The sequence below is a fragment of the Pistacia vera genome, unplaced genomic scaffold (assembly GCF_008641045.1).
Source record: "Pistacia vera cultivar Batoury unplaced genomic scaffold, PisVer_v2 Contig818, whole genome shotgun sequence".
NCBI classification, from domain to species: Eukaryota; Viridiplantae; Streptophyta; class Magnoliopsida; order Sapindales; family Anacardiaceae; genus Pistacia; species Pistacia vera.
The window spans coordinates 213,777-239,152 of record NW_022196688.1 but is presented as its reverse complement, the minus strand read 5'-3'; the positions used below and the strand labels follow the sequence as shown (position 1 = coordinate 239,152).

General features: G+C 35.0%; 3 protein-coding genes across 7 annotated transcripts; all 3 read left to right on the top strand.

Annotated features, from left to right (window-relative positions):
* Positions 1 to 5,173: 5,173 nt before the first annotated feature.
* On the top strand, positions 5,174 to 5,485 carry LOC116117545 (secreted RxLR effector protein 161-like). The gene has a single exon (XM_031403556.1). The coding sequence runs from the start codon at positions 5,174 to 5,176 to the stop codon at positions 5,483 to 5,485; it is 312 nt and encodes a 103-aa protein (XP_031259416.1).
* A 4,402-nt stretch (positions 5,486 to 9,887) lies between these two features.
* On the top strand, positions 9,888 to 15,541 carry LOC116117584. Its single transcript, XM_031403602.1, has 9 exons — positions 9,888 to 10,129; positions 11,235 to 11,365; positions 11,443 to 11,500; positions 11,583 to 11,717; positions 11,789 to 12,391; positions 12,475 to 12,618; positions 12,690 to 12,800; positions 13,372 to 13,413; positions 14,554 to 15,541. The coding sequence occupies exons 1-9, from the start codon at positions 10,127 to 10,129 to the stop codon at positions 15,175 to 15,177; spliced, it is 1,851 nt and encodes a 616-aa protein (XP_031259462.1). The 5' UTR covers positions 9,888 to 10,126; the 3' UTR covers positions 15,178 to 15,541.
* Positions 15,542 to 16,377: 836 nt separating this feature from the next.
* Positions 16,378 to 21,458, top strand: LOC116117570 (methionyl-tRNA formyltransferase). 5 transcript variants are annotated; one of them, XR_004125985.1, is made up of 12 exons: positions 16,378 to 16,561; positions 16,658 to 16,720; positions 17,068 to 17,199; positions 17,561 to 17,663; positions 17,822 to 17,892; positions 17,976 to 18,080; positions 18,766 to 18,799; positions 19,256 to 19,356; positions 20,376 to 20,435; positions 20,495 to 20,703; positions 21,027 to 21,121; positions 21,324 to 21,458. XR_004125985.1 is itself a non-coding variant. In XM_031403581.1 (12 exons), exons 1-11 carry the CDS (start codon positions 16,439 to 16,441, stop codon positions 21,114 to 21,116), a joined length of 1,086 nt encoding a protein of 361 aa, XP_031259441.1. In that variant the 5' UTR covers positions 16,379 to 16,438; the 3' UTR covers positions 21,117 to 21,121; positions 21,324 to 21,458. The 5 variants fall into 5 exon arrangements, 2 of the variants coding, with proteins under 2 accessions (XP_031259441.1, XP_031259442.1); XR_004125984.1 differs by having other exon boundaries at positions 16,379 to 16,561; positions 21,027 to 21,174; XM_031403581.1 differs by having other exon boundaries at positions 16,379 to 16,561; positions 20,495 to 20,698.
* Positions 21,459 to 25,376: the final 3,918 nt, after the last annotated feature.

The following is a 25,376-nucleotide window of genomic DNA, read 5'->3' as shown; positions in this document are numbered from 1 at the left end:
TTCTAACTTCCTATTTTACAGATTTGTTCCTAATATGTATTGATTACAATCCTAATATCCTATTATAGATTTATACACTTCATCATGCAATATCTATAAGATTTTGCATGATTATCTACAACAAGGACGAAGAGAAGAGAAGAAAAAAATTTTAGCGCTTACAAATGAAGCGTATTGGACAAGCCATTCATTAATATTAATTAAACAAATTTTTTTTTTTTTTAACAAATATAGACACCAGTCCATGTAGTTCCGTCCAAACTACATGGACTGGCGTCCATCTAGTATGGATGACCATCCAAACTACATGGACTGGCGTCCATCTAGTATGGACGGCCATCCAAACTACATGGACTGGTGTCCATATTTACATTATATTTTGAAATAATTTTATAAATAATTAAAATTTCACAAACTGGGGACCTTACAAGATGGACTGCCATCCCGTTATATTTTAAACAAATTTTTATAAAAAAATTCACAAACAATGGACGGCAGTCCATTGTTTTTTTTTTTTTTTTTTTAAACAAAACAACTTTTTATGGACGGTCATCCATTCCACTATGAACGACCGTCCTGGATATATGGACGACCATCCGAAATCGTTAGACGGCCATCCATTTATGTCAGTATTCAATCGTCCAATGTGGCGGCCTCCATGTGTTTCGGTGCAATTCTTTGGTGGATATGGCATTTTTGCTATTATATAGAATTAATAAGTACAATGCAATAATCTTTTTTATGTTTGTGTTGTACTGCAGTGTTTTAATGGACATGTAGCTTGCAAATACTGCTGCATTGATCTTAAGAACGTATGCCCCTCTTGCTATTCTGCTATTGGTTATATCCATAACACGACTGTTGAGAAAATTTTAAAGTCGACCAAAGTAGCATGCCAAAATGCCAATTATGGGTGCAATGAAACAATGAGTTACAGCGAAATGTATGACCTTGGGCAAATTTGCGACCGAGGACGATTTGTATGGCCCCTTTCAGATTGTGACTTTGTTGGTCCATACAGCCGTTTTCACCTGCATTTTATAGGTAAACATTATAATTCAACAGTACCGTTCCAATACGATAAAGATTTTCCCATTGTGATGATGTGGATTCTCTTTTGCCACGGTGGAAGTCAGTTTTTTCCCTGTTTAGTCAAACACTCATGCGACGTCGTTTTTGGCCAACCTAATGACTTATTTAATTAGGTCTTCACACTTTTGCGCAGACTCCTTCTCTCTCTTCTTTCTGTTTGGTTCGATAGCTCTCTACCTTGAAGAATGTTCTAGAACTGATCTTACAATCTTTCTGTTATGGAGAATCAAGGACAGATGGCTGATGATCCAATGGTGAAGCATGCGTATTTAACTCATGCTGGTCCAGAAGGAAGAGGCAGATTTCGGATTGAGAAATCTAGGGTTTTATGGATTTGGTGTGTTCCTTCCTTGTCTGTATTCTCTTATGTTCTGATTCAATATCTCTTCCTGTACACTATTGATTGATAATGAAATCCCCTATTCTGAGCCTTAGAGAATGGATGTAGGCTGCAAAGCCGAACCACTATAATTTTGCTATGTCTTGTTCTATACTTGTTTCTATTATATCTGTCATGAGTTTGATTGTTGATTAGTGACTAGGTATTGGTATCAGAGCTTGATTGAAGGTCCAGTTAGGGTTTCTCTGTTCTTTAGTCGTGTTTTAAGATTTCCTTAAACTGATCTCTTTCCTATTACTGAATGTTTTTCTGATCTGTAAGAAAGACATGGCGACTAAATTTGAGCTTGAAAAGTTTACAGGTGAAAATGATTTCGGCTTGTGGAAAATGAAAATGGAGGCAATGTTGGTTAAAAAGGGCTTGGCGTTAGCTCTGAAAGGAAAAGAAAAGCTACCTGATACATTATCCACCACAGAAAAACAAGACATACTGAACAAGGCCAAAAGTTCTTTGATTCTTGGCTTGGGTGACAAAGCACTTCGAGAAGTCAAGAAAGAGAAGACTGCTGCAGAGATATGGAGCAAGTTAGACTCACTTTATCAGTCTAAGACTGTACCGTATCGGTTATTTCTAAAATAGAGTTTGTTTGGATTTAAGATGGATGAACAAAATTCACTAAAAGATAATAAGAATGATTTTCTTAAGATAATACAAGATTTAGAGAGTATATCTATTGAAATAGGTGATGAGGATCAAGCTATAATCTTGTTAAATTCTTTACCCAAAACTTATTCGAATTTTGTAGAGATTTTGAAATATGGTAGGCAGACTTTGAAATTAGAAGAAGTAGCAAAAGCTATCTCAGCTAAGGATACTAAAAATAGGATTATGGATAAAAATGTGAGTGATGGTGAGGGTCTTGTAGTAAGAGGAAGATCTGAAAAGAAGAACTAGAAAAGGGGAGTGCAGAATAGACATAGGTCTAAATCCAAACCTGGGAAATGGAAATGTTTCTTCTGTCATAAGGAGGGTCACCTTAGGAGAGACTGTCCTAAGAGAAAGAAGAAGAAATATGAAAAAGAGGATGATGGAGGTAGTGCAGGGGTTGTGTCAGAGGGTTATGAGAGTTCAGAGATTCTAGTTATTTCAGATAGAAATACTAGTAATGAGTGGATTTTAGATACTGGTTGCACCTATCATATGACACCTAATAGGGAGTGGTTTAGCTCATTTCAACCCTTAGATGGTGGGAAAGTGATGATGGAAAACAATGATGTCTGTCATATTAAAGGAATATGATATGTTAAGCTGAATCTCCATAGTGGATTAACTAAGACACTTACTGATATTAGGTATATCCCTGACCTAAAACGAAACCTTATCTCTCTTGGAACTTTAGACTCTAAAGGTCTAAATTATAAGGCTGCTAATGGGAGTCTTAGTGTCTTAAAATGGTCTTTGGTTATTATGAAGGCTGAAAAAAGAAATGGGTTGTATGTGTTGAAAGGTAGGACTGATAGTGGAGAAGCTAATATTGGGGCAACTGAGGAACTAGATAAGACTACCTTGTGGCATAGAAGGCTTGCCCATGTCAGTGAAAAAGGTTTAGGAGAACTCAGTAAACAAAACCTACTAGGTGGGGATAAAACAGGGAATCTGAATTTTTGTGAACATTATGTATTTGGGAAAATGTGCAGGGTAAAGTTTGGGACTGGACAACACTACTCAAGCTCACCACTTGAGTATGTGCACTATGATTTATAGGGACCATCTAGGCATTATTCACTTGTAAGGTGTAGGTATTTTTTTAGTCTTGTAGATGACTACTCTAGGCATGTTTGGATTTATTTTCTTAAAACCAAGGATGAAACCTTTTCTAGATTTAAGGAATGGAAAACCATGGTTGAAAAGGAAAGTGGAAAGAAACTGAAAAAGTTAAGAACTGATAATGGTTTGGAATTCATTAATGAGGAGTTCAATAACTACTGTAGAATTAATGAGGTAGTTAGACATACGACAGTGAGACACACTCCACAATAGAATGGACTCTGTGAAATGATGAATAGGACTATTCTAGAAAAGGTAAGAAGTATCCTGTCATGTTCCAAACTTCCAGTCAAGTTCTGGGCAGAAGCAGCTCATACTGCAGTCTACTTGATAAATAGAACACCTTCATCAGCTATAGGTTTTAGAGTTCCACTTGAAAGGTGGATTGGTCATCCTGTAAACCTTGAAAACCTTAGAGTTTTTTGATGTCTAGCCTATGTTCATTCTAAGGATGAAAAGTTAAAACCTAGAGCCATTAAATGCATTTTCTTAGGATATCCAAATTGGGTTAAAGGCTACAAGTTCTAGAATTTAGAAACTAAGAAATGTATTGTTAGTAGAGATGTCATATTCAGAGAAAATACCCTACCTGGCTTAGAAAACAAACCTGATGAATCTAAGAACTCTTATTCAGAAGCTGGATACCTAGAACTAGAAGTGACAGACTCCAGTTTTAGCCCAAGTTTGAATCAAGGTGGAGTTGAGGAGTTAGATACTCATGAGGAAGAACCAACTGGTGATCATGAAGTAGGGAAGAATACTCAAGGTGTAGATACTTCAAACTTGAATGATTATCAATTATCAAGAGATAGAATTAGGAGAACAATCAGACCTCAAAGTAGACTAAGATATGCAAACCTGGTAGCTTATGCACTTCAGGTGGAGGAAGAGATGAATGATGAACCTAAGACATTCCAAGAAGTAGTTTCTGGATCTGAAAAGTTGGAATGGAAGAAAGCCATTGAGGAAGAATTTGATTCTCTTATGAAGAATAATACATGGGTTTTGGTTGATAAACCAAAAGACTGTAGGGCGGTAAAATGTAAATGGATTTTGAAAAGAAAACCAGGTTTAAAAAATCAGGATGCACCTAGGTACAAGGTTAGGTTAGTCGCAAAAGGGTTCACACAAGTAGAGGGGGTTGACTATAATGAAATATTTTCTCCCGTGGTCAAGCATACATCCATTAGGGTCATAATTTCTCTAGTAGTTCAATTCAATCTGGAATTAGAACAACTTGATGTGAAGACAACTTTCTTGCATGGGGATTTGGAAGAAAATATTCTAATGGAGCAACATGAAGGATACGACAGTGCTACAGGTAAAGTATGTTTATTAAAAAAATCATTATATGGTTTGAAACAATCGCCACGACAGTGGTATAAGAAATTTGATTCTTTTATGCTAGAAATAGGGTGCAATAGATGTAATTTTGACATCTGTTTTTACTATAAAAGAATCTCAGAACTGACACATATTTTTTTATTGTTGTATGTGGATGATATGCTTGTGGCATGCCATGATAAATTTGAGCTGTGTCGACTGAAGAGTTTACTGAACACCAAGTTTGAAATGAAAGAGTTGGGTCAGGCTCAGAAAATTCTTGGTGTTTCCATTGTCAGAAACAGAGCTTCTGAAAGTCTGAAGTTAGTCCAGCAGGACTACACTGAGAAAATTCTGAAGAAATTCAATATGATGGATGCTAAATCTATTCAGACTCCTCTTAGTGCTCACTTGAAACTTTCACATGAGCAGAGTCCACAGACTGAAACTCAGAAGCTGGAAATGGCAGAGATACCTTATGCTAGTGCACTGGGAAACCTAATGTACTTGATGGTATGTTCAAGACTAGATTTAGGTTTTGTTGTAAGTTTGGTTAGCAGATTTATGAGCAATCCAGGAAGGACTCACTAGATGGCTCTTAAATGGATTATGAGATACTTACAAGGAACTAGATTAGCAGGAATTGTTTTTAAGAAAAACCACAGTTGTGATGAGTGTGTTGAGGGTTACTGTGATGCAGATTATTCAGGAGACTTAGATAAAAGGAAGTCTACATCTAGGTTTGTTTTTACTTTGTGGGGAAACACTGTCAGTTGGAAATCAAAATTGCAGCATATGGTTACCCTGTCTTCAACTGAGTTAGAATATGTTGCATTGACTGAGGTAGCAAAGGAAGCCACCTGGTTGAAAGGTCTGATCAATGAGTTAGGTATTAAGCAATAGATAGTGAAGATTAACAGTGATAGTCATAGTGCTATTCACCTTTGTAAAAACCAAGTCTACCATGAAAGAACCAAACACATTGATGTCCGCCTTCACTTCATTAGGGAAATGATTAAAAGAGGAGAAATCGAGATTGAAAAAATTGATGGATCTCATAATCCTGCCGACATGTTCACAAAATCTGTGCCATTTGAAAAACACAAGCCATGTATGAGCCTGTTTCAAGTTCAAGAGTGAACTGGTAAAATTTCCAAGGCTACATGGTGGGGTGACAAATCAAGAAGCCAAGGTGGAGAATTGTGATGATGTGGCTTCTCTTTTGCCACGGTGGAAGTCAGTTTTTTTCCTTGTTTAGTCAAACACTCATGCGACATTGTTTTTGGCCAACCTAATGACTTATCTAATTAGGTCTTCACACTTTTGCGCAAACTCCTTTTCTCTCTCTCCTTTCTGTTTGGTTCGATAGCTCTCAACCTTGAAGAATGTTCTAGAATTGATCTTACAATCTTTCTGTTATGGAGAATCAAGGATAGATGGCTGATGATCCAGGAGTGAAGCATGTGTATTTAACTCATGCTGGTCCAGAAATAAGAGGTAGATTTCGGATTGAGTAATCTAGGGTTTTACGGATTTGGTGTGTTCCTTTCTTGTCTGTATTCTCTTATGTTCTGATTCAATATCTCTTCCTATACACTATTGATTGATAATGAAATCCCCTATTGTGAGCTTTGGAGAATGGATGTAGGCTGCAAAGCTGAACCACTATAATTTTGCTGTGTCTTGTTCTATACTTGTTTCTATTATATCTGTCATGAGTTTGATTGTTGATTAGTGACTAGGTTTTCACCACTGATTTAGGTTTTCATAAACCCTAGAATCTTAACACCCATAACCATTAATATCGATAAAAAAGTTATTGTTCTTCAAGAAGAGAATTGTCGTGACATATATATTCTCCACAATGCTACTGAGCGATCTGGGAATCTTATTTCAGTTAGTTGTTTTGAACCCTCCTGGAATGGAGGCGTGACCTACAATATCATGGTAAGATCAAGAAGAACTCCCCTTAGATTTGATTCTTGCACAAAGAGCATCCAAAAATTGGATGATGAAAAAACTTCATTTGCATCCCTTCTAGTTCCATCTAATTTGTTTGATTCAAATGGGCAGCTCAAGCTGTTCATCGACATACGTGGGCCTTGAATGTTTCTTCTAGTTCTTGATGCAGTCATAAACTTACCTCTACAAACAGACTTGGGTTGTCTTTGTCACTGTTTATTGTTAATTAAAAGGAAAATGATAGAGTTACCGAAAGTTACACACCGAATTTGTGTACCGAATAACATGACAAAATCCTGACCGTTGATTAATATTAACTTATAATGAATCAACAGTCAGGATTTTGTCACGTCATTCGGTGCACACCCTTCAATAACTGTAGCATTACTCTAATTAGAATAGAAACAAAGCATATACTTTTGACTCTTGTACATGTTTCTTAAGCGCCTTTTGAAGCCTTTGTTTCTGCTAAATAGCTTTTTTCTTAGAAGCCTGGGCAGAGCATTTAGTACAAAGTTCCAGTATGAGTGACTGTAATATTTTTATCTGGGCTGATTTCAGACCCCAATATCATGTGTTAGTTAAAGATGTGCACATTTTTTCTCCTTTTTGCTTTGTTATTTTTCATCGTTTGAAAGGTTACTTTGGTTAAAAATGTGAAATTGCTTAGCACTAATTATTAGGTTATTATATAGAATAACTCAGTTTAAGATGGTATTTTGTATATATAATAGAATTCAAAATTCGGAAAAGGGTATCAATAAACTTCTGGGGAGACTCGTGCATATTTTGATGCTTAAAGCCTAATAGCAAATTAGCAAGGGAATAGATAATTAGAACTCCAATCTTACAACTACTTCCAGAAAATATAAAATTAAAAGCAAATTAAAAAAGACTGGAAATCATGATGTGATCTTGAATCAAAAAATGACCAAAACTTGATGCAAAAGGTGACGAATGGGATAGCCTTATGTTATGCTTCAAAAGTCACGCCTATGTCAGCTCATTTAATGTCTTCTTGTACCAACTGCCAAGCCCATATCTCTAAAGATATTCTCACAAACCATATCTCCTTTCAAGAAATGAATGGACGAGAGTCTTCCATGTGTCAAGGCAACTTGCAAAACATTCATTACATTGAGTGTTTGGGTGAATAAATGGACATTTCTCTTCACGAAGAAGGGGTGCTGGAGGCTGGGCTGAGATTTGAGCTTAATTTCATTCTCTCTCTGTAAACACTGTATTTCTTCATCTTTGTGTGCCTTACGGGCAAAATCATAGAAATAGTCAGTGAGCAATAAAATAACAGTGGATGTAGGAGTCGCTTGTTGAGCATCCGAACCACTATAAAAACCCTTTCTTGCCAATCTTTTATTTATTTTTCTGCAAAATATATAATCTCAGCCCCATATTCAAATCTCATGGATCCATCACGTATGTCTCCTGAGTCAGCTCAGCGTTTCTAACATGCAATTCGTTGGTGTCCAAAATCAAGCGTCAACACCTTCGTTCACATAGATTCAAAACTAAATCATAATGGTATAGTGGAGGCAATCTCAGACCACCAAAAAGTGGATATAAAATTAAGAAATTTTTCCAGAGCTGAGTTTTCTCCTTTGCCGCCAGGCCCGCCACCAGCCTCTTCTTCTGCGCGGCTAACTCTTTGTTGCAGTCCTTTTCGTCTGCAGCAATATCTTCGTCAACTATAAAAAAGGTGTTCACATTTCAAGAATCTCTACTGTTCCTCATATTTTTTATTGGCCCATTTGCTTTGAAGCCTTGTCCATTTTTATCTACTAGGTTTGGTTATTTACTAGAGAACGTTAGTTGGCTTCGTGAATTTTACAAGCTTTTTTAAACAGACATAGCAACGAAAAATATCCTTGTTTAAAAATTTCTAGAAAAAGTTGAAACTTGATGTGATTTGACCGTAAAAAAAAATAAAAAAAAATAAAATCATCTTTAGCAAACAACCAAAACCAAGTGGACTCTGTTTGAAATACTTACTTTAATCTGAAAAATAAATTTGGTTTTCAACATCAAATTTGTACTCTGTTTCAAGTTTATGTTAACTGTAATATACAAATGTAGATTTTTTCATCCGAGTTTATTCTTAACACTTGATACTTTCTGCTTCAAATACATGTATGGACAATGGTTTTATATATATAAACACAAACAAATGTCACTCTTGCTATTCTCGTTTTGGTTATACCCGCAATAGGACCATGGAAAAGTTCTAGAATCTGTCAAAGTACAATGCTAGAATACCAAGTATGGTTGCAAAGAAACGTTGAGTTACAGCTAGAAGGATGAGCACCATATATCAGACCACTATGAGCCATGTTTTTGCCCCCTTCCAGACTGTAACTTTGTGGACTTATCCAACCAGGTCTACCAACACTTCAGTGGCAACCATGAGAATTCTGCTGTACTCTTTTCTTTTGGAACACTAGATACTTCTTTGTTAACATAGGTGCTCATGACAGGTTTGGAGTTCTTCAAGAAGAGATTGATGGTGTCATGTTTATTATCCACAATGAGATTGAATTAATGGGAGTGCGGTATTAATTAGTTGCATTGCACCTGCAAACCAGGGATTGGGCTTTCGGTACCACATTTCGGCAAGAGATGGATACGACGGCACCCTCAAACACTAGTCTCGCCCAATGAGCATTTGTTAACCTCATGTATTTTAATTTGGTTAGAATATACTTTCTCTTTTTATTTTTATATTTCTTATCATTTTGATTTACTAAAAACAATTGGGTTGGTCATTAAAATATGAAAATGGACATTATATATAAATTTTGGTACGCTTGCTATGATTTAATATACAAGAAAAGAGAAAACTGAAGAGTAGAATGATGCCTCCATGTCCAGTTAACAAGATGGTGAAGCAGGATCAAACAGAGAGAACCCAAAGAGACAAAAAAGCCATTCTCAAAATCAAAGCAACTCTGAAGGTGCCAATAATGGCGCCAATGAAGAGATTCCTGATTCCATGTGATTCTTATTCTGTGACATTTATTCACCGAAATAAAGGAAATGGGTTGCTTCTGTGCTTCTGGTTCTGATAAGCACTGCATTTGGAGGAATGGAATATCTGATGATGACAACAACAAAAAGCACTTAGGTTTTCTCCATCAAATTAGTTAAAAGAAGCTGATGGTTTTTGAAGTGGGAGTGAGGGGATTAGTTTGTAGCTTCAATAAACCTTGAGTGGCTACCATGTAATTCGGCTTGTATTTTGTGTAGTGATAACTATTCATTTGAAGGATCTTTTGGGAATTTCACGCAACGAAATTTTTCAAGAGAACAGAATTAAAGACAACGGAAAGTACAACGCTGCACAGCGAGAAAAAGAAAGTAACGATTTTGCCAGAAGAAGAAAAAGATGTGAACTTGATGGCCTAAATTTGCTTTTTGTTATCTCTTGGAATCGATTTCTCACTACAAAGTTCGTTCTCTGAGTACTTAATTATACCCCAATTACCCTTTTCAAAACCCTAATTTTGCTTCTGAAGTTTCCTCTTCTTCCTGGTGGTGGCCTCAAATTCAGGCGTGAATTATTATCAAGAAATGGTATTGCTTCTCACTTTATGCATTTTTTTTATTTTATGTGTTTTGGGTAGAGATATAATGTTTAACAGTCTGAGGTACTACCTGGAAGAGCAGTCTTTTAGGATGGTTATGTAAATGTGTTTTAATTGCGTGATTAATTGAAATATCAGTATGAGTTTACGGTTGTTTTAATTTGAAAGCATTGGCATTAGTAGTAATGTTAAATTGAAAGCGAATTATGAATTACTTGCAAAGTCATGAGTACAATGAGGTGCAGCATAGTTCATAGGCTAAGGGTACTACCCAGAAGAGCTTGATTACCACTGTTGACTCTTGAGAATTGTATTTTATGGGATGGAGTAGCTTCATTCATGTACCTTTGTTTCATTTTAATCTTGCATAAACATTTATAGGCTAAAATATTAGTTTGAGTTTGTTGTTTGAAGTTATGGTTTTATTGATTGAAAAATATTTTTTAGAAAAACACAAGTACAACCTTGTGCAGCATGAGGTTGTATCCGCTGATTCCTGATTTTCAGCCTAAAAGAGTATGGAGAGAATTACTATTATGATTTTAACAAGTTAATAGTAACACTATTGATATTCTAGGAATTTAATGGGGTTCCACTTTAACAACATGAAGAGCTGCATTGAACTGCAATCTAGAGCTTTTGTCTGTCTGGTTTATTGTGCTTGCTGGTATGTCCCTTGAAGAACTATATAGGTTGAAGAAGGGCTTCTATAATTTTAATAAAAATTGTCTCCAACTTTATGCTTGATTGGTTTTTGGTTTGTGGCATGAGTAAGAATGTGTTAATATCATCATGAACATTATCTATTGTTTGAAGCTGCTTAAAATTTGATGTATACATTGCTTATTTCTAAGAGCTTCATTCCTATTATTTTATATAAAAGTCTGTCAAACTGAGGTTTAGTATAATCAAGTTTTGGGGGCAGTTAATGTTTTATTCTGAGGTAACCTGTTTAACTTGTTGTAGTAATTGCTATTCATTTTTGTCAATTTAGAAGAGAATCTCTTTCTGAGGTTTAAGTAATAAAGAACCTCTATCTGGTGCTAGAGCTTTTCTCTTTGGGTTTACACCTCAGAAGTTATGTTATATGCTAGGTACCAAGTGAAGCTGATGGTGCAGTGTTAAAGAGAAAGGCAGAAGAGCATGCATCAGAAGGAAATAGGAAAAAGAAAAAGAAGAAGCAAGTTGACACTCCTCGTCCTGCATGCTCATGGGTGTACTTCAGGTAAAATCAGTTCTCTAGTATGTTCTATTTTGAGTTATTATCTCTGACATACTTATATATCAATTGGGATGTTGAAGCCGGGATTTTATTAAGGAGTACAGTGCTTCCCATCCTGAGTCCTCAGGCCTCAAAGCTGTGAGTTTCTGATCTGGCTTCAATTGATAGATGATGCCTCTTTTCTTTCAAATAATTCTAAAGGCAAGTATTTTCATTTCAGGCCACAAAGGCAGCTTCGGATGCTTGGAAGTCTATGAGCCTTGAGGATAAAGCAAAATATACTAGGCGTGCTCGTGAAGTGTGGGATAATTACTTGAGTACAGCTCCTGCCCGTATTCCCAAGCCAAGAAAGCAGGTAACGCTTTCTTCTTGGTTACCCTTGTTAAAGCTCTGCTGCAGAAAAATCTTATAGCTTAAATGATGCAGACTAAACTGGTCACAAGATGCTCTCCTGGCCGTTTATTTAATGTTTTACAACGCCTCACACCTGAACAAAAAGAAGCTGCCAAAAGCATGGGTTTTGGCAGCCTTCTGGGCCTTAGATGCCGAACCCTTCGTCGGAGTTTGTGTCTTTGGTTATTGGAGAGGTTCAACACTACAAGACGTAGCTTGGATATTTGTGGTGAGTGTATACCTTTATCCCCAAGAGATGTGGAACTTGTAATGGGATTGGCAGCTAGTGGGAAGGATGTGGTGAACTCTGGGCCTGACGATCTGATTGCTGACTTACGTCATAGTTATAATGCTACAAATCATGGGATATCAGTGCGCCTTCTAGAAGAGCGTTTGGCAGTTCCAGAAGCAGGAGAGGACTTCAAAAGATCATTTGTCCTCTATGCATTGGGAACTCTTCTATCCCCGACAGCAAGGCTGGATGTAAGCCCTTCATTCCTCCATTTTTTGACAAATATGGATGTTATCCATCAATACAACTGGGGAAAGTTCCTACTTGACCGACTAGTTCGTGAGGTTTCTCGTTATCGTCAAGGGAAGCAACGTGCTGTCGGTGGATGTCTTTTGTTTCTCCAGGTGATCTAGATATTTTATAAACTTGTTTCATCTTCTTTAACTCTAAGCATGAAAAGCCATCACTGACTTTTGTTACTTGATAGCTCTTTTACTATGAAAGCATTTCAATCGAGGGATCTGGTAGTATGGCTTCTGCTGTTGTTCCATGCTTATCTTCATGGGGTGAAGAAGAGATTACCGAGAGAGAAAAAAGAGAGAGAGAGCTTGGTGGTTATGGATCTGGGGAGGTACATATTCATTTGTAATGTATGATGCCTTGAAATACATCAGAGTGATGAAGTTAGCTGTTTCCATGCAGGTGATTTGCAAGGAAAGGTCCATTGGTATGGAGTCATCAGAGTACAGAGATCAACTAGATGTTCCGCTAGTGAGTAAAAATGATCCTATCTTTGAAGAGGATCGGAACCAGGTATCCATTTCATATTCTATGCCCGTTTTATATTAGTTTTCTATCCGTTGATGCAAGGTGTGTGATCAATCCCTGTTTACCCCTTATATACATTTCATGATCCATTTTTATTCTTGGTAATGTTGATGATAATTTTTTTTTTTTTTTATATTATTTATACAAGAAGAACATTAAAAAAGGAGTTGCTTTTTCCCCTTTTTGTTGATTTATCGTCTTTTTAATATTATTTGCACAAAAGAATGTTCAAGTGTGGAGTTAGAAAAATAATATGTTTAATTTGTTTGTGAAAAATAAACATTTTAAACTTCTAGTAAACACGGAGAACCGTACCATTATTTCGTGTAATTTTAAAAAATTCTCATTTAGTTTATATTTAATACTTTAATATTCACAATATTCTTGTAGAAACTACATACATCTGATTTCATTTTAATGGTAGTTCCATGTTCAACCTGACAATAATCAGTGAAATGATCTTTTTTCCTCTTACTCTTACCTATCAAAATGGAGAAAAATACAAAAAATAAATCATTTGACTGACAATATGTTCTTGTACTTGTTTATTTTGTAGGCTGAAGAAGAACGAATGAATGGAGATATTGCTATAGATGAGGTAGAAAAATCTTTGTTCTTTTCATTCTTAAAATTTTTATTCTAATAATAAGTCGTACTTCTTTCCTTCAACCATAATGGTAGCCAAAATCTCCTTTTCTTCTGAAAGTTCTACTTTTCTAACTGCCCAACGAAGTTCTTGTGACAAAATACTGTTTCTTGTAAAGCAATTGCAAATAAAATTGCTTTTCTCTTGATACTGGTCAGTGTTTAGTCAATTTTGATGGTTTATATAGTTTATGTCTAATTGAAAGTGGGTGGATTTTACTTTAATTGCTGTATCAGTGTCAGCAAAAGACCAAAGAATTGAAACCTTTATACTATTTGTTTATTTTATTTATAAAATATAAACCATTATACTACACGGAAATTTTTGGTGTCATATCTGTTCAAATTAGTTCATTATAACCTGCAGAGGGTAGATGTGTATGTGTTTGACACTAAACAGGGCGAAAAATTGAAAAATTGGAACAAAAACGACAATAAAAAGACTTCTTAAGTTTAAAGCCAGAAGACAATATGATGCCAAGGAGAAAGAAAAAGAGAGTTCCTCATGATAGGCTAAAGACAGGACCTTGATTGGTCTACAATGAGAACTGGGTAATCAAACAGGTCAAACAACCAATTGTAATTTCTTTTATTTGTAATATCATTTGATCAAGAAAGCAATGAAGTTTCTTGGCTGTTACAGTATAGACGCAAGTTAATGTTTTCTCTCTCTTTAGAGTGCTGCCTGTGCGTGGTTGTATTAGTGGAGAACATGTTTAAATAGAAGCATGTTGTACTAGTGGATAACATTTTTAAATTGAGCATTCGGCCTTTCAATTTACTTTTATTTATAAAGTAGGGAACTATGATTGAATTGATTTTGAGTTAGTGTTGGATGTTGGGCTCAATGTGGAGATAGAAACTTCAACTATAAGCAGGTGCCAAAATTTTGTAGTAGTAATGATGGATGAGAAACCTCTTATCAGAATGATTTAGTTATCTTTGATTTCCAAGTGTAAACTATGAATGTTTGACCCATTTGACATTCTTTTTGTTCGATGAGTCAGATTTGCTGTTTCAGTTGTTTTGTAACATCTTTCTAATGTACCATTTGCTGACATTTAGAAATGTGAACTTTGATATGTTTCTGCAGGTGGATATGCCTAATTTTCTTGAGAGCCAGAGTGTAGTCTGCGGGGACATTGAGGTGGTTGTTGAATCTATCAGATCTCTCTGCCGGAACAAAGAATATGGATGCAATGAAACAGTGGATTACACAAAGAGTACTGACCATGAAAAAACATGCATTTATGCGCCATGTGCATGCCCCCTTTTATCCTGTAACTTTGTTGGCTCATGGGAACAGTTGTCACTGCACTTTAGCAGCAAACATTGGGATTCTGGAAGGCGATTTAGGTACAATAGCCCTTTGGCCGTTTGTTTAGAAATGAATGAAGAATTCCTTGTTCTTCAAGCAGAGGAGGATGGTGAGCTCTTTCTCCTCAACAAGGGTGTTGAAAATATTGGGAACACAGTCATGATAACTCGTTTAGGCCCTAGCTCATCGAAGGAAAAGTATCTGTATGATCTTGTATCTGGAAGAGGAATCAGCTCTCTCAGATTAAAATCATTGACAGAAAATTTTCCTGGACGGCTAGAAGGTTTTCCTCCTATGGACTTTCTCCTAGTTCCGTTTCATTTCCTTAGTTCATCGGAGGAGCTCCACTTGGAAGTTTGTATATGGAATAATACAGAATTTAGTGTAGATTGTTCTTAATCGGTCCATCCAAAGCACTCACTGCATAAGGGTGTTGGAGCATGTAAATCATATTAGAATGTCAGTCTGGGAGCTTTGACCTCAAAAAATAATGAATTTTTTTATCCGAAGTTAGCTGAAATTAGTATTTTCTCGACGAGAGCATGAACCAGTAGAATTCTTTGTTGCCGAGATTGCATATAGTGGAAAGTTGAAGCAACCTAATTTTCTTTCCAGGATTCCCCTCAACTGCTGGAGAAGTAGCCGCCCGAGGCTGAGCCAGTTTGTTGGAGAATACTGCAAAAATTGTATGCAAATATATATTAAATGTAAGAGCTACAATAATCAGCTTGGATTAATCACTTTATATGTATTTATTCTGATATGTCAAGCATATAAAAATTTAGAATCCACAATGTAGGGTTGTCACTGTTGAATGAGAACATACCTGGAGAATTAAGATGTTTACATTTTTTAAATTGAAAATAATTACAAGACATCGAATTTTCATTTCCAGAATTTGAAAATAGTTGTGTTAACCCATTTTGAAATATATCATTTTGGAATAAAACTATTTTAAAATAAGAATAAAAATAGGTTGACAAATTTTTCTTACTAAAGTTGACGTAACAATTCGAAATTGATCAGGTGGGATCCATTATTGGGCAGACAAGACTCATTGTGAGCTAACAAATTACAAACTAACATATCGTATTTGTGAAAGAAAGTTAGTAAGAAATGTTTATGAGTATAGTATTACTATTTAAATAAATAAGGATTTTCAAGATTTCAAGGATATTCACTTCTTTTATCAAATTTTTGGGAACTTCTCTGAATTTTAAAAGAAATTTTTGATAATTTTTAAAAATTGTAAAATATAAATTTTCAAACAACTGTAATAGCCCAAAAATTAAAAATTAAAACACAATGCATATTTCTTTAAAAAAAAAAAATTTAATTTGTTTTAATGTTTTAATAAAACTTCATTTTAACCTCTAAAGATATTTGCCCGGACGTGTATGGGAAATTTTACACGAGGGCTTGGGCCCGGGCCTGGGACGGGTTTAGGCCGGGGCTCTTGAGTAGGGACCAATCCAAAGAACCGTTCCTCTCTTTGGGCTCAGTCTGGGTCTGGGCCGGGCTAAAATGGGACCGGTCCTCCCAAAAACCGGTTTTGGGTCTGGTTTTTGGGCAGTCCCAAAGGGTCGGACCCAAATTCTCACCTCTATCAAAGATAAAAAAGCAGAGCGGCTTGAAGGAAGTCCAGTGAAGAAGAAGAGGAATGAATTCTTCGTTGATGTTGAGACGCTTCTTCTGCTTCAACGCATCATCATCATCATCATCAGCAACCACAACAGCTTGTGCTTCGAAGAAGAAGCCTCTCGTCTTCTTGGGCTCTCCTCAGGTACCCACCTTGCACATACTTCACACATTTGTATATATGTTTCCCCGCCCCCATTTCATTTTCACTTCTTTTGTTCATGAACTGGTTTGGCTTTAGGTCTCTGCTACTGTACTCGACGCTCTCTTCAACGCTTCTTCCTCACCCACCTCCCATTTTGAGGTACTCCATAACTTAGCTTCTTTATTTGAAATTTCTTTTTCGTGGACTCTACATTTTGCATATTTTATTTCAACCCTTTTGCTTCTTGGGTCACCATCAAAATTATTACACTTTATTAAAGTTCAGATGTTTTTTTCATGTTTACACTTGTAATAGTTTTTTATTTTGGTGGGGAGGGGTCTTATTGTCGCTAGTGTTAATGTTTTCAAAAAGAGTTTATGGGATGCATAATGCGAGAAAAATATTTTGGTTAAAAAGAACTTATTATATTTGTTAATTATTTGAGTTGGATGAATGTCAAAATCAAGAGGCAATCTTATGAATTTTACTGATTTGGTATGGTTTAGGTTGCAGCAATTGTTACCCAGCCTTCTAGAAGAGATAGGGGTAGAAAGGTTCTGCCTACTCCGGTAGCACAGTTTGCTCTTGAGAGGGGCTTTTCGTCTGACCTCATTTTCACACCCGAACGGGCTGGAGAGGTAATTCATGGTTTCTCTAGTGGTTTTAACTTCTACATGAGCTCAATAATTAACCAGTTTCTTATCTAGAATAGAGGAATGCATAATATTTGCTACTTGAAGTTGATGCTGACTGATATTTACCAAAAGTCATTCTGCTGTTGTTTTATTTCTGATGATTTGACTGGAATCACTGCATTTTGTTATCTTATACAACATGAAAGCAACTCAAACTTCGGTGATGGTGCTTGTCTAATGAACTAGAAAGATTGATTAACGTTTCTTTCTTCTTTCTTTATAGCATTGCCTTTAGAACTTTCCTTTCCTTGCTTGAATTTGTGACTTCATGAAGAGAAACCATTTTCTTTCTACTTCTATGCAGGATGCGTTCTTGACCAGTTTAAGAGCTTTGCAGCCTGAACTTTGCATAACTGCAGCCTATGGGAATATTTTACCAAGCAAATTCCTCAATATTCCACCATTGGGTGAGTAAAAGAATATCTGCTAACAAATTCAGGAATTTTAGAGGTTAATTGAAAAGAGAACAAAACTGCTTTGATGCTAAAGTTTCAGTTGTATCCTTCATTCCTAAACAGAATATTTGCTATGAAAACTTCTCAAAGTTCAACTACAATTTTCTCAGGAACAGTGAACATACACCCTAGTCTGCTGCCGCTGTACCGTGGTGCTGCTCCTGTTCAAAGAGCATTGCAGGTGGCATTATTGGTCTCTAAAGATTAGATATGAATTCTTAGAAAATCTTCCCATTGTACAATTATGTTTAAACTCTGCATTAGGATGGAGCTAAAGAAACAGGAGTATCATTAGCATTTACTGTGCGTGCACTTGATGCTGGACCTGTTATTGCCTGTGAAAGAATGGAAGTCGATGATCAAATTAAGGTAAAAGTGATGATTATCTGAGATTAAAACCTAAGTACTAATGGCTTAAATAAGTGTTAATTGTGGGTTTCAGTTAATCCAGAGCTCTTGGCTCAATCGGTAGATGTTTTGGTTTATTTGGCCCAATTACAGGGTATCATGCTGATTATGCCGTTATCTTAGCTGCTGAATGATACCCATAATCTAAAATGCTATTTAATTGGTTCATATATAATATATTCTCTTTGTTTTTTTACTGGGCTACTTCATTCACTGCCTTGAATCGTCGCTTTCGCTCTCTTGCATGTATTTGTACACACACATAATATTGATTATCCAATATAGAGAAACTTTGTATATTAGTCGTCCCACTTCATCCATTTACCAATTCCCAAAACCCAATAAAGGTCTGCCTTCTAGATAATTATTTTAAACAACCATCAACCATGTTATTTGTTAGATTAGTGAAAGAGAAAATAATACATAAATAACATGCCTTCAGTAATTTGGCATATAGATGAAGTGTCATGTCTGATAAAGTGTAATTTTCCAGTATAACTTTAAACTTATAAATTTAGCTTATGCATCCTGCAAACATAGTAGAATATTAATCTATATACTGCAATTTTTTCAATATTTCTTCTTTAGAGGGGATTAATGCTCTCCAAGCAATTTATGTCTCACCTTTACTCTAATTTGCATGCAGGCACCAGATTTATTAGCATTATTATTTTCTGAAGGTGCTTCTCTTAATTTTTCTTTTCTTTTATTTTTTTTTTTCTTTCTTTTTGGGGCTTACATTAGTACCTAAAGCATTTATGCATTTTATGAACTATAGCTTCCTATTTGTTCGTATCTTAATTGAAAAAGTTTTGCAGCTTATAACTTTATATGAATTGGCATTATACATATGCTGAAGAGATTATTTCACTTGTAGACATTGATTCGTGCGTTTATCAATGAGCATGAATGTAAAGAGTTGATGTATATAAGCAATGTAGGAGGAATAGGATAGTTTTTTAGCTCTTCTATCAAGATGATGTTTATCTGTTTTCTTGATCAATGCACTGATAATATACACTTAGTTTGTCAAAGTTTAAGCACTGACGTGTTTGAGCTATGTCATGGAATCATATTGGAAAATATAATATATTATTTAGTTATACTCAATTCATTTTTCCTTTTTATCCATGCAGGATCTAAACTTCTGATTCGTGAGCTTCCCTATGTATTGGATGGCTCAGCAAAGATGAAAGCACAGGCCCAAGATGATTCTAAAGCTACCTTGGCACCAAAGGTACTTCTTTCTGACTTGTTCAGCTGTAAACAGATTAAACAGTTTTTTCAAATTTTCCAAATGTATTCTCTTGTGAGGGTTTAATGAGCTGTCTTTACACCAAGGCAATATTGTTCTAAATTGTGCTGAGCCATGGGATAGTAAAACAGGGCACTTTTCAATGCCTCAACTTGTGATGCGCACACCTCATGTTTTATTTTAATTAGTTGTCCTCTGATGAATTTAACTTGTTCTTGTTCTTGTTTTGTTTTGGAAAATTGACCATGTATTTCATTGAATCATATGCCTATTATGGAGTGCTATGTATGTATTCTTCATAAAATTTAATCAAAGGAATATTTAGTTCACTTACCTTATGGTTAGACCTAAATAAATATGACTCTTTGTGGTTTGCAAACTGATCTTTGACCCACCCCTGTAATTTAATCAATGACCTCTAACCTCCTTGCATTCTATTTTGACCATGTTGACCTATAAAATTTCAAATTTAGCTTCAACTTTTGAAATAAGTTTTAGAGGACCATTATAACCCCAAAATTTTATAAATTTATAACATAAAATAATCATTAAATACAAGTAAAAGTATAAACTAATCGTATTGAATGGTTATTTCCTTGTTAGCTTAATGAAATTATGGGATAAAATAACAACAGATTTTATCACATCTCGTGCTTGCTATTTCATTTTTCTTGAGCAGCTCCTAGTTAGGGAGTGTTTTTTTTTCTTTGGATTTACAAATAAGGAATTCCTTTTGTGGAAATACAAAGAATGGAAGATGAGACAGAATTGTATGATATGGTACTTGGCTGTGAATCTTATCCGACTACTGTAGTTTTGCAAGTAAATAAGGTGGGGAGGAAATTCTGTTAACGAATAAATTATCACATCAAGTATTTTCTTCAATCATCTCTACAACTGTGTTGGCTTGTTGCAGTATGTTGAGTTGGCCAAGTATGGTTTATTCAGTGATCTATAATCGGTGAAGTTGCTCAAACTTTAATTCTTACTGGTTCATGTAGATAACTCCTGAGGAGTCATGGCTGTCCTTCGATCAAGAAGCTTCAATCCTTCACAATAAGGTAAACTCTCACCCTTTTTTCTCCAAAGTTGATATGTATTCATGACACAGCCCTTCTAGGTTCGTGCATTTGCAGGATGGCCAGGAACCCGAGCTAAAGTAGCTGTTGTTGATGACAGAAACAGTGAGCAAAATATCATAGAACTCAAGATTATCACCACAAGAGTCTGTGCTCATAGCAAAATTAAGGCCAATGAAGTAGATGGCATCACTTTCAGAAAGGGTGCGCTGGTCATTCCATGTGGAGGGTGCACAGCTCTCGAGGTGTGGTATATACCATTTCAGTAAATATCAAATTTTGCTATAAATGCATTGTTGAGGTATGATATATGTTTCCGATGTGGTCTAAACATCGCACACCAGGCTCATTCTAGTAATATAGTATAAATATTTGAACTACTGTAAAAAAGTTTATTGCCTTTCCATACAGCTAATGGTGATCTCCACATGCATAACGTTTTTTGTTTGTTCTGTTATCTACATTTAGACAATCTTGAGTACAGAAAGCATATTTTCTTGTGACATGTCAAAATAATGGGTATAATAGCGGCTAATATGACTCACAGATTTTGGTGTTTGGTATTATAATCAGGTATTGGAAGTTCAGCTTCCTGGTAAGAAGGTGGTAAACGCTGCAGCATTTTGGAATGGTTTGCGAGGTCGAAAACTGAAGATAATATAGCAGAGGTGCATCTATAGTGCAATTTAAAATGAAAGGGGAGATTCAGGCTAAGCAAAGTGTATTACTTTTATTCTTTTACTATTGATTCCTTCTTTTCTCTTGGTCTATACATATTATATGTAATCATGAATTTTTGTTGCAACTAATCTTGTAACAATTTTTATAATAATATTTGTACTGATAATTTTAACTGGAACTGTATCCCAGGTATCTGTTCCAATTTCATCGGATATGTGTATTGCAAGAGAACTTTAAGTTCCTAAACATTGAACGGCAGCTTCAACAACAAGGCAGTTGGCAATCTTGGGGTTTTTCTTTAGTGGAGTTTTTTGTTTGGCATTTGAAAAGGAATCTGTTAACTTGCCGTTAGTGAAAGCTTTGAAGAAAGTAAAACATTCTTTTTTATTTAAAATGGTATCATAATTGGTTGAATTGGGTTGTAGTTGCACATCTTGTCCTATTTGTGCTGTCAATTCTAAGATTTATGCCTTTGGTTTTTGAAAGCTCTCTCTGGAATGGAATCAAATAATCTTGCTTACTTTCCCACTTGCCTTTACAATCTCAAATTCGTTTTAGGGTTTGTCTGGCTTGTCACTTACATTTGTGTTGGTGTAAAGGAAATGAGAACATTTTTTTTTCTTTCACATTTCTGAAAGTACCCAAATGATTTTATAGTGAAGTGTTAGATCTTTCCATTTTTTGCTATACTTAAAAAGTTCTATCACAAAATTTTTCATCTTTGCATAAAAGTGTTTAAAATTTGAGTAATGCTGTACTTCTGAGCTTTTATCTGGTCAACCATATATTAACATGTAATCAAAGAGAAGTGTCGGGACACAACCACTTTCATCTAATCATCTTGATAAGTGTACTAAAGATGAAGAAATTGTGTAATTGTAAATGTATTTTCATGTACATTGTATTAAGAGTAGAGCAAGAGAGTGAGTGAAAAAAATTGAATGTTTTTGACATTTTGTTATGAATACTCCTTTTTTTTTTGTTTTTTTTTTTTTTTTTAACCGAGGGTGTCCAGACTAGTTTATACGTACTTCAATTAATCTCTCGAGACCTTGAAACTATCGATATAATAAGTATTCCAGTGGCTATTTTTATTAGCAATTGAAGAGGATTTACCTCTATATTTCTTGGTAATACACCCAAGAGTTTTTATTGAACCACTCGATTATTTAAAGCTAGTTTACATCTTTATCTTTCTTTTTTTCCTTTAAAATCTCAATTGAAAAAAAAAAATCTTTCAAATTTCAATCTTTGCTTTGATAGGTCAAATTAATCTTTTAAACTGAATATTATATTATAATATTAGATACACAAATTCTTCCATATAAGCTGGGGTATAAGTTGAACGGGTGAATGCATATAAAGAACCAATTCGTTAATAAGAGATGTCATACCAATCTGTATATTAAGTTTATACATATAACATCACTTTATAATAATCGTGTTGTATTATATTTAAAATTCACAATTTTATACCGTATCATATTTACTGATATGGCATTTTGACCGAAAAATATTGGACAAGAAAATTATGGGTAGTGCATGAGAACAAAGAAGCCTAAATATATAATAAATATTGGGTGGTAATGCATGGTTGTGAAATTCTCCATAGTCGTCTCTTTTCCACGATCTAATTCTTTTTAACTTTTCAAAGACAACAAACATGATAGTCATATAAAGTTTCGAATCAAATATTTTTTAATTACAATAAATAAATCATTAATTTTTCATAGCTCTACAGTCCAGACTACCCATCATGTACATAAACTCTATAAACCCATTTTCTAGTCAAAATAAAGAGTAATAAATATATGTCTCAAAAACTTCATAATCAAACTAGTTTTTACACCGTTAAAAAAAATTTCAAAATATATTTATTAAATAAAAAAATAATAATAATGGGTTGGTGGATCTTTTGACTTAGAATGATGAGGAACTATCGTCCATTTATTATTTCAATTTAAAAGTATAAAGAGAGTTATTGAGTTGGTAATATCAAATATTCCTTTTTGATTTTATATTTCCAACGATAAATTTGAGAATTCATCTGTAGACTCAAAGTCAAAAGTTTTGAAAGAACTTAAAAAATAGGACCTAATTAATTAGTATTATTCCATATATATCTTATAATAAAGTCATTATTTAATTTGTACTAGATCTATAACTTGGCTTAATATGCCCACGAAACTATAGACAATTAATTAAATGGAAGAGAAATGATTGAGGAGATAAATATGAGTATAGTTGGAATAAAAATCCAAATATAAATAGAAGAATTCCTAGTGCTCGATGTTTCAATCTATACAAACCATTATTGTGGTTTCTTTATAATAAATAATTGCAAAGCGGAGCCACACTCATTGAACAAAATTGAAAGCAAACACAAAAGTACTTTACAACAATTTCCCATTATCTTAACCCATTAAACAATTAAGAAGGGAGCCTGAAGGGGTTGCCCTACTCTCATGATTTTTAGCCTCATTATCATGCTTAATTTATCGCCTCCTTGTTTTTTTGTAATGACCGGCTATCAGAGATGTCTAAACAAATTTACGCACACCTCAAATAATCTTCTGAGACCTTAGAATTACTGGTCGAATAAGAGCTCCAATGGCTACCCCTGTTAGTAACTGAAGAGGGACTCGAACTCAAAACCTCTTAAGTAATACACCTAAAGTCCTTATCGAACTACTCAGCCACCTAGAAGTAGTTTTTATGGCCTTCTTTTGCTTTTAAAACATTACTTCTCCATACAACACTCTAAGGTAGCGTTTGGTTCAGGGTGATATAAGATTAATCCTATAATTTTTGTTTAATTTTCAAGATTCTCTCATTTGGTTGTCAAGTAATAAAATATTATGTAATCTCTTATTGTAAATAGTGTTTACTGTTGGTAATATTGGGGGTAATCAAATTACCTTTCCAAGGGGTGTTATTATAAAATTACCAAGGTAATCTTAATTTTGACCTCAATAATTTATCATTTTGGACATATTTGCCCTCATATGTCTACCAAATAACAATTACCTAGACCCCCTATATTTGAGAATTTAGCTAAAACACCCCCGCCACAAAAAAAATTTAAAAGTTAACAAAATACCCCCAACTATAAAAGACCACCGCCGGCCGCTAGCCAACATCGCTTGCCGCCGATGAAATTCGTCATATCGGCACAAGACTGGCAGGATCTTGCCAGTCGTGTGCCGATAAGGATGTTTTCGGCCATGGATTTGTGATCCATGGCCAGAAACGACCAGATCTGGCCGTTTCACGGCCAAAGATGTGGTCGTGAAACACCATAGATTTGGCCTTGAAAAAGCCAGATTTTTGGCCCTGAAATGGTCGCCGTTTCACGGCCACATCTTTGGCCGTGAAATGGCCATATTAACGGCTAGATCTAGCGGTGAAACAACCATATTCACGGCCAGATCTGGCCGGATTAGGCCTTATTGGCGAACGACCAGCCAGATTCGACTGGTCGTGCGCCATTACGGCGGCTTCCAGTGGTGGTGGTGGCTGCCGACGGTGGCTTGGGGTGAGTGCGGGTGATTTTGTTATAAATTAAAGTTGTATTTGTCTGGCGTGTTTTAGTAAAATTTCAAATATAAGGGGGGTTAAAAGAAATAATTTAAAAAATAATAGAATAAAATAATAATAAAAATAATATTATATTATTATTTAAAAATGAGGGCAATTTAGTAATCTATATAACATACCCACTCATTTATCCTCCCAACCAAACATATTATTATAATATACCCATCAATTTATTCCAACCCACTAAATATATTTCTCTAAAGATTCCCTAGTAATCTATCTTTCCAGTAATACACATTTCTCAATAATATAACCTTCTCTGAGCCAAACGCACCCTAAATACAAAGTATCATATGATTTATACTCCAAGTAATTTTTTTATTACTTTTGCATTAATAGTTATTAATTAAATTTAATACTTATATGACAAAAATGTACTAATCTATGATACTGTTGATGTGATATTATCATGGTAATTTAGATTTTTTTTTTCTCTGTTCATCTAATAAAATTTTTATTATATTTGAAAAATTATTAACCACCAATAATTTTAGATTATATTAAAGTGGACGTAATACACACGAAAGTGGTCTTGAATACAGCTTTTTAAATTGTTTTTTACACATCTTTTGCTTAATACAATAAATAAGCACACTCCTATATAAGAACCAGGCCTCTGAACATAATATCAAATATCATCTTTCT